This window comes from Pteronotus mesoamericanus, unplaced genomic scaffold (genome assembly GCF_021234165.1).
Source record: "Pteronotus mesoamericanus isolate MK-2021 breed Mesoamerican mustached bat unplaced genomic scaffold, CSHL_Meso_final contig_1210, whole genome shotgun sequence".
NCBI lineage: Eukaryota > Metazoa > Chordata > Mammalia > Chiroptera > Mormoopidae > Pteronotus > Pteronotus mesoamericanus.
The window spans coordinates 213,513-226,341 of NW_026555047.1; the positions used below are offsets into that span (position 1 = coordinate 213,513).

At 55.3% G+C, this 12,829-nt stretch overlaps 2 protein-coding genes across 5 annotated transcripts in view; both read left to right on the top strand.

Moving 5' to 3' along the window:
* The first annotated feature begins 751 nt into the window (after positions 1-751).
* Positions 752-4,233, top strand: DIRAS1 (DIRAS family GTPase 1). Its single transcript, XM_054586631.1, has 2 exons — positions 752-806; positions 3,555-4,233. The coding sequence occupies exon 2, from the start codon at positions 3,623-3,625 to the stop codon at positions 4,217-4,219; it is 597 nt and encodes a 198-aa protein (XP_054442606.1). The 5' UTR covers positions 752-806; positions 3,555-3,622; the 3' UTR covers positions 4,220-4,233.
* Positions 4,234-10,176: 5,943 nt separating this feature from the next.
* GNG7 (G protein subunit gamma 7) overlaps positions 10,177-12,829 on the top strand; it is a 115,116-nt gene continuing 112,463 nt past the window's right edge. For 3 of the 4 annotated variants that reach the window (XM_054586918.1, XM_054586922.1, XM_054586893.1), the window contains exon 1: positions 10,177-10,253. The gene's annotated coding sequence lies outside the window, so the exon portion shown is untranslated. Of the gene's footprint in view, positions 10,254-10,340; positions 10,362-12,829 lie in introns of those variants that run through there. The other variant, XM_054586909.1, reaches the window with a different exon arrangement.

Below are 12,829 nucleotides of genomic sequence, written 5' to 3' on the forward strand. Positions count from 1 at the left end.
CACGTACATCCTCACTGCCCCAAGCCCTCTGGGACTCTCTCTGCCTCCCTTACGCATCTATTTATTGGTTTTCTTTTTAATTTTTATTGAATGTATTGGGATGACATTGGTTAATAAAATTATATCGCATTTATTGGTTGATTATTCCACTAACGTACCTCCTCTGGAGCGGGTTCCTGAGCTGGACCACGATCCGAGCCCCTCCCGCCCCCCCGCCAAGATGTCCTATTCTGCTACCCCAGCCCCCTTATCTGCAGTTCTGCGAAAGGCCTCGTCCCTTTGTCCCTGGGGTGACTTCGATTCTTCCTCCTTCTTGCCCATCACCTGGTTTTCGGGGTAACCCTGAGCAGGCCAGCTGCCGCTTGGGGCTCTGGAAAAAGCAGACCCTACTCCATTTGCGCCCCTTCGTCCTAGCTACCTCTCCGGGGACCGGCCCCCGTGCGCGGGCGGGAGTCCGGGCGGGGCTGTACGCTCGCGGGGCTGGGCGGGGGCCCTGGGCTGGGGTCCAGGGCTAGGGACGCAGGGTGAGGGTCCAATGCTAGGGGGGCGGGGTGGGGATCTGGGTGGGGCTGCGCGCGCGGGCGGCGGGGCTCGGGGCGGCGGTGACCTTGGCCGGGGGCGCGGGTCCCCGGGGAGGGGCGGAGCGCGGCGCCCAGCGGGCGGGCGGGGACGGCGCGGGCACGGCGGCGGCTCGGGCGGGCGGCGGCGGCGGCGGCGGCGGCGGGAGCGCGGGGGGCGGCGGCGCCGGAGCGGACACGGAGCCGGCCAGCAGCAGCCGCGGCGGCGCCGCACGGACGAGCGCCCAGGTAGGCGACTGGGGCGGGGGCCGGGGCGCGGGCCTGCTGCATCCCACTAGCCCGGCCCGCGGGGCCCTTCCCTGCGCGCCTCTCCTTTGTCCGAGCCCCACCCTCCTGGCCAGAGTGAGGGGCCAGGCCCTCCTCCGCCGGACCCTGCTCCGGAGCCCCTCCCGAGTCCCTGTCCCGGCTGCCCTCCGGTCCCACCTTGGACAGCTCCCGCTCTTCGTCCTCCCCTCCCCCACGCTCCCCTCAGGGCGCTCTTGCGGCCAGGCCAGCCCTTTTCCAGCCCCTCTAAGCCCCGCTGTCTGGGTTGGTCGTCCTGCTCAGCCAGGACCCCTCCACGGGGAGCCGCTGGGGCCCTGGGCCTTTCTCACCCACCGCTACCGGCTCAGCCCTCCCGCCCTCTCCACCAAGCCCTCCGTCATTCAGGAGACCCACGCTGGTGGGGCCCCCTCCCCTACTACTTAGATCCTCCGTTGGCCAAGGAGAGCACCTGGGCTTGCTCCCCTGAGTGTGTGTCTCCTCTCTCAGCCCCCTAGACCAGGCCCGCTCTCATCAAGCCCCTCCTTAGTTCTGGTCAAACATGGCCTCCCCCCACCCAATTTGGGCAAGCATCCCCCCCCAGGCCCTCCCCTGGGTCCAGCCTGCTTTCTTGCACCTGAGGTCACTGCAACTTCCCCAGTTGGGCTCTGGGGACCTAGGGCTCGGCTGGTGCCCTACAGGGGAGTCTCAGGGTGGGCCGCTTTGCACAGGGGGAGGACCCCTGCCTGTGAAGCCAACCAAGGCTGGTTCAAATCCTGCCCTGCTCTGCCACCTCCCTGCTCTGTGACCTTTAGCCAGTGCCCCGCCTTCAGTGATCAAGATCCTTTCCCCAGACCCCTCCCCTTCAGGAGGTGAGGGTGGTTTTCAAAAAGCATGAGCTGGGTGCCTGGCATGGGCTGGGGCAACTGAATGGGGCTCCTAGTTAGGGATCCCAGGTCCCTCTTGGAAGACACCCTTGACTGGCCTGGAGCTCTGCCAGGGGGTCCGTACCCAGAACAAAGCGAGAGCTTGGCCTGGGACAGCAGAACTGATGGTCACTGGCCACCTTGGGTCCCCACGCCAGTTGTGGCTGTGCCTGACTGCACACCGTGTGCCTGTTCCTCAGGGCACCTGCCCAGAAAGAGCAGTGACTGCAGAGCTGGTTGGCACATGTCGCCAGCCGCCCACCCAGCGTCCTCGCATGCGGACAACTGACATGCATGTCACCATGTCACCAACATGCCTAGTGGTCAATCAGGAGTTACTGCTAGTAGAGCTCCTGGAAGTTTGGCTGGCACTTAATTTGTGGAGTATATGCTGGCTGTTACTTTTATTGTATATATTTTTCTGATAAACCTGATACCTTTCGTCATTCAGAACATGCCTTCCCAGGCCAAGTGCTGTACACTCTGAGCCCCCGTGATCAATAATCCTGATTGTCCATCCTTATAGAGGCACCCTTGTGCCAAGCCCTTCCTAAGGACTTTCTCCAGCTTATCACACTCAACTTCCGGGAGTGGGTACTACAACTGCTTGAGTTTCACAGAGAAAACTGAGGCTCAAGGACACCAGTCAGGCTCACACTGTTGGGTCTTAAACACACACACACACACACACACACACACACACACACACTCACGCACTTAAGTGAAGTGACTTAGCTGAGTAGTGATCCTATTGTGTCTCTTCTCTCTCTGTGGTCCAACACCCATGCTTAGAGACAGCTGGAAAGGAGGAAGGGATGGGGTCTTTCCTGCTCTCTATAAATAAGGACCCCTGGCTCCCACCCCGAGCCCTTGGCTCCTTCTCCACCTCTGTCATTGCAGGAATTGCTATGCTGTGTGAACTCCCGAGGCCGCTGGACCTCTCTGAGCTCAGGAAAGGGAGAGATGATAAGAGGACCCCCTCCTGGGGAGCTCTGTGCCTGTGTACACAGATGTATTGGACCTGAGCAGGAGGCCAGGGAGGGCAGACCATGGTCTGGGTGCAGGGTTTAGAGAGTAGGTATTTTTCTCTTTGGCCTCCGTTTTAACTTTCTCATCTCCAATCTGGGCTGTGCATCCCTGCCTCTCAGGGCTGCTATGGGAAATCGGTGTCATGATTTGCACATGGAGGTTCTGGAGCCTCCAGCATTAGGATCAAGCTTATGGGATGAGGGCACAAGAGTGGCTCCAAAATGTGGTGCCCAAGGCCACTAATTAATCATTCTCAGGGCTGAAGCCCTGCCAGCTGCATTTTAAAGATGCCCCATTACGGGTCTCCCACAAGGTTAAGGAGCCTCTGGGCTAAGGGGAACCTGTAATTTTTGGAGAGAGGCATCATGTCACTTACTTTGCAGAGGAGGAAACTGAGGCTGAGCATCTTGTCCAGGTCATAGAGCCAGGCCTGCTGGAGCCCACAGCCAAGCTGGGGAGAGAGGGAAAAGCCCGTGCAGCCTGGGGGGGTGGGGCGGTGGCTTGGGGAGCGTGCATGTGGAGGAAAGAGTCACCTTCACGTCTCTTCCAGCTTGGAGTCCTCTGGGAAGGAGCTTAGGCCCCAGATTTTGTGGGAACGAAAACCAGCAAAGGGGTCTGGCTCTGAGCCTGCATGCAGGGCAGAATTGCACAGTCAGCCAAATCCACCAGAAGGCCTTCCCAGGACACAGGAGAAATGCCACCTCCTGTGAGAAGCCACCCCTCCTGGGCTGTTACCTCTTGGCCGGGTGGCCTTTTGAATCTGACACTCCTCTCTGTACAGGGTCGGCCTGGGGTCCTAGCAGCTGGCACAAGCCCTCCCAGCTCTGCCCCCCACCCCTGGTGTGGAAGATGCCTGAGCAGAGTAATGACTACCGGGTGGTGGTGTTTGGTGCCGGTGGTGTGGGCAAGAGCTCGCTGGTGCTGCGCTTCGTGAAGGGCACATTTCGAGACACCTACATTCCCACTATTGAGGACACCTACCGGCAGGTGATCAGCTGTGACAAGAGCGTGTGCACACTGCAGATCACTGACACCACAGGCAGCCACCAGTTTCCAGCCATGCAGCGGCTATCCATCTCCAAGGGCCATGCCTTCATCTTGGTCTTCTCAGTCACCAGCAAGCAGTCGCTGGAGGAGCTGGGTCCCATCTACCAGCTCATTGTGCAGATCAAGGGCAGTGTGGAGGACATTCCAGTCATGCTGGTGGGCAACAAATGTGATGAGACGCAGCGGGAGGTGGACACCCGCGAGGCCCAGGCTGTGGCCCAGGAGTGGAAGTGCGCCTTCATGGAGACATCGGCCAAGATGAACTACAATGTCAAGGAGCTCTTCCAGGAGCTGCTCACGCTGGAGACACGCCGGAACATGAGCCTCAACATCGATGGCAAGCGCTCCAGCAAACAGAAGAGGACAGACCGCATCAAGGGCAAATGCATCCTCATGTGAGCCTGGGACGCCCGCCTGCAGCCAGCCTCTGTCCTGGCCCCTGTTCTGGCCCCATGCCTCTCCCACACCACCCTGCAGCCACTGCCTTCTCCTCCTCTCCCCTTCTCCCCCCCACCCCCCGCCACTTCTCTCTCTACCCCTCTTTCATCACCTCCACGTCTCTGCCGTCATTCAACATCCCGATGGGGACACCGAGGCCCTGGTGAGCCCTGCAGGTCTGGGGCTCCAAGCCAGCTCTCTCGCAGCCCTCTGCCTTCCGCCCCATCTCTCTCCCCGACCCGCCTGTCTGTACTCCCAAAGCCAAGTGCTAGAAGTGACCCCCTCGATCTGCACATGGGAAAATGGGAAAGCTGCCTGTCCCTGTGGGATCGAGGACAGTGGGTTTTCCAATCTCTCTCGGGCTCCCTTTCGCCCAGGACCTCCATGTCTTTTCCTTTCCCTTGCCTGCCCCCAGCCAGACCTTTGCTGCCCCCACCCATTAGATCACTGTGACTTTGCCAGGAAGGGAGAAGTTGAAATGCACTTGGACCTCAGATTTTGTTTTCTCCTATTTGGTGTTTAACATACACCCCCTCCCACTCCACACCTCCATTCCTCATGACCTCTGGCCTGTGCTCTCTACCCTGGGTCCCAGACCACCCCTCTCACCTCTGTCCCCACAGTTTGAGGGGAGTGGCTTGCAGGATGGGCCTCAGGCCACCAGGCAATAACCACAGGGCCTGCAGCTGCGCCTCCCCGCCCGGAGCCCCACCCTTCTCACAGCCTGGGCCTGGGTGCAGGCAGGGTAGGCCCAGGACTGGCCGGCGGCCACAGAACAACTTGGGGACTGCCTGGTGTGAAGGGGGGGCCTTTCTGGACACGGCCCACAGACAGGGATTGGCACAGCGTGTCACCAGTGAGCCCCAAGCGGGGGCCTGGGGTTCTGGGTGGAATGCCTGGGGCCCCATCCAGTGGCAGGTGACTTGTCTCACCATGAGCAGGATCTGAGAGGGCTTAAGGTAGAACCCTGCCAAGCCTACCTTCTGCCACCACCTGCACCCCAGAGAAGGGAACCCCAGGAAGGCGTGTATCCTGGAGTCGGGGTGACTGCAACCATGAGATTCTGAGTGTTTTGGTGTATGTGTCTAGATAACTCGATAGTCATGAGACCCTGTGGGGCTGTGTCTGACAATGAAGGTGACCTGTAGGCCTGGGGCGGGGGGAGTGACCATTGGATGGTGTATTTGTGCAAATTGCTGTGTAGGGGCCAATGTGTCTACACATGTGTCCGTGTATGTGCCCGTGTTTGTGTCTGACACTGGGGTGGTATGCACGTGTGACAGTCTGTGTATATAATAACATAGGGGTGGGTAGTGTAGTTGTTTACAGGTCGGGGTATTTGTGATGTAACAGCATGCATGTGACCGTAAGTGCCTGTGTTTTCGGGAGGGCGTGATATGATTTATCAGAAAGCAACTATGAACCTGTTCATTCTCACCATGTGAGGAATAGTAACCCTGTCTTACTCCATAGCAAGGTGTATATAGTCAGCTACAGCTACGTAACAAATGACGGCAAGCTCAGCAACTTGACACTACACGCATTTATCACCTCCCAGTTTCTGTGGTTCAGGAGACCAGGCAGGGCTTATCTGGATCCTCTGCTCAGGGTCGTACCAGGCTGGAATCAGCGTGCTTCCAGGCTTCGGTCTCATTCGAAAGCCTGCCTGGGGAAGGACCCGCTGCCCAGCTCAAGTGCTTGTTGGCGCCACTCAGTTCAGTTCTCTGTAGCTGCGGGACCGAGGGCCTCAGTTGCTCGCTGACCGTCTGCAGGAACTGCCCTCAGGTCCCTGCTCAGGAGCCTCTCCCTGGCCTCTTGCAGCACTGGGTGTCATTGGATGCCAGGAAATTGCATGTGGATGTGCTTGTGTGTGCTTGTGCATGCTGAGACTGAACTGCACATGTGTGTGTGAGAGAGAGAAGCCGTGAGGCTGTCTAATCATGTGACCACATGGGACTGTATGTGGATAAGAAGTACCATTTGTGTCCAACTTAGTAACAGTGTGTTTATTTTTTTTTCTTTGTTAATGTGATCGCTCACTCCGCAGATGTTTATGGGGCGCACTATGAGAGAGAGGGAATGTGTGTGAGTGCGTGTGACCGCCAGGCACATGGACAGGCCCATGGAAGGGATGGTAGCATTCTGTCTAAGCACAGCTGAGTCCTCTTATCCTGTGGCAGGTCCAGGGTCCACCAGCAGCTGGTGATGCCCCTCCCCCACCCTTGGAGTGGTTCCTGGGCCTTGAAGGTGCCTGAGTGGGTGAGGCTGGGCAGGGGTCTGCAGCCCTTTCTCAGGGACACACCCTGATAGCACAATCTCCCTGGGGCCCCGCCCCTCCAGGCTTCTTCCACCTCAGGCCCTACCCTGACCCTGGGGACAGAGGGGTCTGCAGCAGGAGGGGACAGAGCCTGCCCTGGCTGTTGGCTTTTCCTGCCTGGGTATCCCTGGGTCTGGGGACCGTGCCAGGCGCCAGGCCATGCTTGCCGTGATCCCACCCCTGCCCCCTCTCCCTCCGCATGTGGGTGCCCCCACCCCCTGTTGTGGGGTCTGTTTAGCATTTGCTCTAGAAATAGTCTTCCTGCAATAAAGAAGTGGATCCTCCATTCCCCACTGGTGCTCCTTCTTTGGGGGTATGGGGGTCAGCTTCCATCTGCAAAGGATGAGGGCATGAAGGGTGGGAAGGTGAGGGATGGAGGTGAGGGATGGAAGAGGTGCGGGATGGGTCAATAATGGAGGTGAGGAAGAGAGGAATGAAGTGGGTGGTGAGAGTCAGGTGGGTATGGGGAGGGGAGGGATGAGGATGGGACAGGTGGGAGGGCAGTGAGGAAAGAAGGAGGAGCAGGAGCAGTCTGTGATAGATGCTTCTGCCAGCCACGTCTCTGTGTGGCTCTGGCCCAGGCTTCTCCCCAAGGCCTCAGTTTCTCATTCACTCTGCACAGTTTCTCATTCACCTGGGGCACCTTCCCTGGACTTTCTGTGAATGGGTGATTTCTCTGTAGGGCTCACAGAGGGGGTGAGTAGGGGTGCTCACAAAAGCTCAGGGTGGGGAAGAAGGAGCAGAGAAGGACCGCCCTCCTCTCCTTTCCACTTGTCTCACGTGACTTCTCGTCTGCCATTCCAGCCTCCTTCCCACTCATTCACACCAGGCCAGGCAAGCATCTCAGAGCAAAGGGATAAGGTCTGGTTCAGGAACAGATTGGGAGGAAGAACTGAAACACCATTCATTCATTCATTCATTCATTCATTCTTCCAGTATGTAATAGGCACCAACTGTGTGCTTGGACCGTCCCTGGATGTTGGACACATAGCAATGACAGATTCAAACCCCCGGTCCCTATCCTCTCAGAGCTTATAACCTGCTAGGAAAGAGGACATCATCCCCCTGCCAAAGAATTGAATTGGATCATTTCAGATACATGCTGTGAAGAAGGAAAATCTGGAACACAAAAGTGACATGGGGGCAGGAGTGTGGGTGGTTAGGGAGGCCAAGCTGACACAGAAGGTGACATTGAGCTGACACAGGAAGGCAAAGTAGAGGCCAGCCCCAAGAGGATGATCTGGGGTAGAGCACGAGGCTGGGAGAAGGACCTGTGCAAAGGCCCTGAGGCAGGAATCAATGAAAGCCAGGGTGGCAGAAGAGGAGTGAGGGAAACGCAGAAGCCAAGATCAGAGAGGTGAGCAGGGTGGAACAGCCCAGTGGGCTGTGGGAAGAGTATGGGTTTTTATGAAAAGGCCAATGAGATGACAAGGGAACATCATGGTCCCCACAAGAGACCTCACAAGCCGTGCTGATGCTACACTTATTTTAGCCAGTTCAGGAGATCAGGCAGGCACTATGAGCTCTATAGTACATGGACAGGAACCCACAGGGCTTTAGTTCCTGTCTGCTAAATGGCTTAGGGCTGAATTTACAAGCTTATAAGCAGGGGCAGGACTAGATGAGGGGAGAGATGTACTCACCAGGGGTGTAAAGCTTAAAGGAGGGGGTGCCAAAAATCTCAGCCGTCAAGAAACAGCAAAAGAAGCCATGAGAAACAATGAATCAATCTTTTTTTTTTTTTTTAAATCCTCACCTGGTATGTTTCTATTGGGGGGGGGGGAGAGAGAGAGAGAGAGAGAGAGACACGGGTTGGGGGCAGAGCATCATCGATGTGAGAGAGAAACAGCGGTTGGCTGCTCCTGGTATGTGCCCTGACTGGAAATCAAACCACAACCTATGTATGTGCCCTGACCAGGAATTGAACCCACATTTTGGTGCACAGGACGATGCTCCAACCAACTGAGCCACCCAGCCAGGGCTGCACCGGTCTTTTACATAAGGACAGGATTTAACAGGGCCTGGGCTAGGGAAAAGCAAGGGACGTAGTTTGCACAAGTGCAGAAGTACATTTTGTCTTTCTTGAAAATTTTGGTGTTTTGTTCATTCTAGATTATCTCAGCATTTATTTTGACATTTTAAAATATATCATTAACATAGTATTTCTCCTGACCGCGAGTGCTCCCCCCCCACTTTTTAGGTTTTGGATTTGAGTAAAATGCATTATTTCTCTCACCCTAGTCCCGACTCTGCCTGCGCAGGTTTTTCATCCAGGTGCTGCATCCAGCTGCTGCAGGAATCACCAGACCTTCTGATTTTTCTAGAGATCCTGGAATCTGGATTTCTTTTTATGAAGCATTTTTAAATGTTGGCAATGAATTTTTTATAGAGATTTTATTTACTTTATTTTTAGAGAGAGGGGAAGGGAACGAGACAGAGAGAAACAAACGGTTGCCTCTCACACACCCCTAAGTAGGGCCCTGGCCCCGCAACCCAGGCAAGTGCCCTGACTGGGATTGGAACTAGCAGGCCGACGCTCAGTCTACTGAGCCGCAGTAGCCAGGGCAAATTTTGGCAATGAATTTAGAATTTTGAAAGGATGTGTGGGCCACATCTCGCCTGTCCCAGGATAAGTTTGAGACCCTTGTTCGTACAGTAATTCCTCTGAGGGAACGTAAGCTAGGGAGTGAGATGCCTGTCTCGGGTGCTTAGTTCTCTCTGAGCTGCAGGGGAGGAGCAGGGATATTCCTGCAGGGATCAGAGGACCCTTGGGGTGTCCAGCTGCGAGGCCAGCCGCTCAGATCACAAAGCGTCAGTGTTGCACCACGTTCAAGTCCAGACTATAGTAGCTGCATTCTCCTGTATAAAAACTCTACCCTCCATGAGCTCTGGGTGCTTTTGGAGACATACTAAGTGTTTTCCAACAGCACCACGGGAGCATCTTAAAAATGCACATCCCTGGGATCTAGCTCTTGTAGGCTTCTGGATCGTTCCATATGGATGGGGGCCCAGGAGTTAGGAAACTGCGAAACCCTGGAAATTATGAGCTAGACTTTGGAGAATGACCTTGGGTTTAACCTCTTTGAGACTCAATTTCCACCTCCCTAAAATGGGAATTTTATAATTTCTTCTCTAGCCTTAGGCAGAGGGTTCAAGGAAAGGGAGCATTTATTACTAGTGTCCTGCAGGTCACGCGACCGATCAAGAGGGGACAGTTTTCCTGTCCTTCAAGCAAGCCCCGGCATCTAAGATTTGGGATTCGAACTCTCGAAAAACCCCGCGCCTCCTCGGCGTCACCAAAAGGCCTCTGAAAATCAGCGTATTGCCCGGCCGCAGAGCCCAACACAATGTTCTATTTGCATATTAACATAGCCCCGCCCCCCGTGCGGTCCCCGCTCGCCGGTGGCCAGCAACAGTGCCACTCAGCTCTCCACCTCCAGGCCCCGCTCGCGCCCTGAGCCCCGCCCCCTCTCCCGGGCGCAGCCTACCCCGCTGCTCGCCCTGCGCCTCGCCTCGGGCCCGGCTCCCGCTACCGGGGCCCGCGATTGGCTGCGCCGTCCTCCAGTGCTCACCCACCGCGCGCCGGCCCCGCCCCCAGAGACGAGGGAGCGCTCCCGCGCCAGGCGGCGGGTTCGGCTGCGCAGCGGGGCTGAGTCGGCCGCGGCCGCCGGAGCATAGGTAAGGGCGCGTGCGGTCGCGGCTCGGGCCGGGGTCCGACGCCCCCAACTCCGGCGCTGGAGGTCGGGGCGCGGTTGGGGCAGAGGGTAGGCCCGTGAAGCGCGGGAGGTGAGCGCTGAGAGGGCTTCCATTTGTCTGGGAACCTGGGGGGGTCGAGGTCAGCTGGGGAGGTGACTGAAGTTGAGGTCGAGGTTAGCTGGGGAGGAGGTAGGGTTCGAGTTGAAGGTGAAGGTTATTTGAGGAGGGGGCCGGTGGTGGAGTTGAAGATGGGGATTAGCTGGGAATGGAATTGGGGGTTCTGAGTTAGCTGGGGAGGGGCAGAGGGTTCGAGTTGAGGGTGGATGTTATTTGGGGAGGGGTGGGAAGTGGATTTGAAGGTGGAGGTTAGCCGGGGAAGGGGTTGAGGAATGGAGTTGGGGGTCGAGTTGTTCCGGAAGGGTGACTGAGAAATGTGGGGTTAGGGCGAGCCGAAAAGAGGCTGGAGGGCAGTTAAGGAGGGCTGAGAGATGGAGGTGGGTCAGGCTCCTTTCAGAAGGGGTCCGAGGGATGTCCGGAGACGTGGAGTTAGAAGTGCTTGAGGAGATGAGAAAGAAGGTGGGGGACCGAGCGATGGTGGGACAGAGGGATGGCAGGTGTTTTGTTGGAAGTTAACTAATCAGGAGGAAATGGGAGGGTCTTCATTGGAAGTCAGTTATAAGGATTGTGGAAAGGACTCGTCTCCACTTCTGGGGCGGGGGGTGGGAAGAGCTAATTATTTGGTGTAGAAGGGAGAGTGGGGTGGAAGCCCCTTGGTACCACTGAGCTGGAGAAGGAGTTCGACATACTTTGCAAGGTCTGTATCTGGGATGTTGGGTGCATAGAGAGCATCTTGGGAAACAGAAAATGCTGGTGTTGGAGACTGAATTTTTCAGGAATTTTTGAGCTCAGGAGCAAGGAAGCAAAGTGGGAGTTTTGGGTATGATAATATTGAGGGATGTGGGCAGCAGTTTGGCACTTTATTTTTCCTGGGGAACGGGGTTGCTAGGGGCTGGAAGGTGGGTGGGAGAAGACAGGCATGAGGAGCAGCAGGGAAGAAGCTCCCACTGTTGCTAAGTGTCAGTGAAGCAAAAGCCAAGTTTACAAACTTGTTCCTCAGGTGCTGAGGTCTCCCCCAGTGTTAACAGTGTAGTGCAGAAATTAACACTGTATCAGACTCCTGCTTGGCCAAGTGGCCTCTGGGAGTTTTAGTTGACTCCTCCATAAGGTGGGAATAACAGTAGCAGGCATCTCATAGGATGGCTGAGAAAGTCAAAGTCAAATGAGAGAGTGCATGTACCTAGCACACTACTGGCGCATGGTGAGACTACGTGCAGCATTGATAATAATGTTCTAAATTAAGGTTTTTTGTGGGGGAGGGAAGAAAGGTGGGTGGGTAGAATAACTGGGTTGTTAGGGAGGGGAGAGAAGGAGTTAGAGCTTGACTTGAGTCTTTTAACCTTGGGGATGCACATAAGAATCACTCCTGCCAAAAAAAAAAAAGTTCCTATTATTATAAGTCAGGAAAAACAAACAGAAAAAGAAGAATCTGTTTGGATCTGATGCCAGGAAATTATGAAGGTTTGTTAAGGAACAAGCGTGTCTACTTAACAGAAGGTGGTGCACGGCTTTCTGATTTAGGTGTACCCCACAGGAGCCATTGGGAGGGAACCATTGGGCCACGATTATTTATCTCTTCTGATAGACTTGGGTCCCTCTATGGACTCAGCTGATTTTGGGGCTGGCCTGGGCACTGTGGAGTGCTGAGAAGCATCCCTGGCCCCTACCCACTCGATGCCAGGATCACCCCTATTTGTGACAACTACAATTGTCCCCAGGTGGCACCCAGTGTCCCTGGGGGGCAGCATTGCCCCACTTGAGACCCACCCCTATTATAAATAAAACTAAGGTGTTTTCTTTCTTCTTTCTTGATTTTACTTATTTATTTTTAGAAAGAGGGGAAGGGAGGGAGAAAGAGAGGAGAGAAGCATCAATGTGTGGTTGCCTCTCACATGTCCCCCTACCAGGACCTAGCCCAAAACCCAAACATGTGCCCTGACTGGGAATTGAACTGGTGGTCCTTCGGTTTGCAGGCCGGTGCTCAATTCACTGAGCCACACCAGCCAGGGCCTAAGTTATTTTCTTTAAAGACCACATCTCACCTTTGATTCTTAGAAAGTTAAGCCCGGATTTGGGGGTTGTTTTTAAATCATCGAGTGCTTTCATTTTAAGAGGAGAAAAAATCACATTGATTTTAGAGAATTTTAGGAACACTGATCTCTTTCTAGGTAGGTCTTTTGGGTAGCTTTTGACCACTTAGACTGGTTTTGAATATGGGATTAAATGATCTTTGCTGGCATTGAAAGATGCCAAAGTGTGCAATTTGCTTCGTTCGTTTTGATTTAAAGCATGAAGCTTGAGCTCTTCAGGTCTTCTGTAGGGAAGATCCTGTGACTGACACCATGGTTTTCTGCTCTTGTTTAGTAAATCTTGGGTCCTGTTGTTTGATGATAAGATAACTGAATGGGAAGTACTCTGACATGCAGAGGATTCAGCTCCTT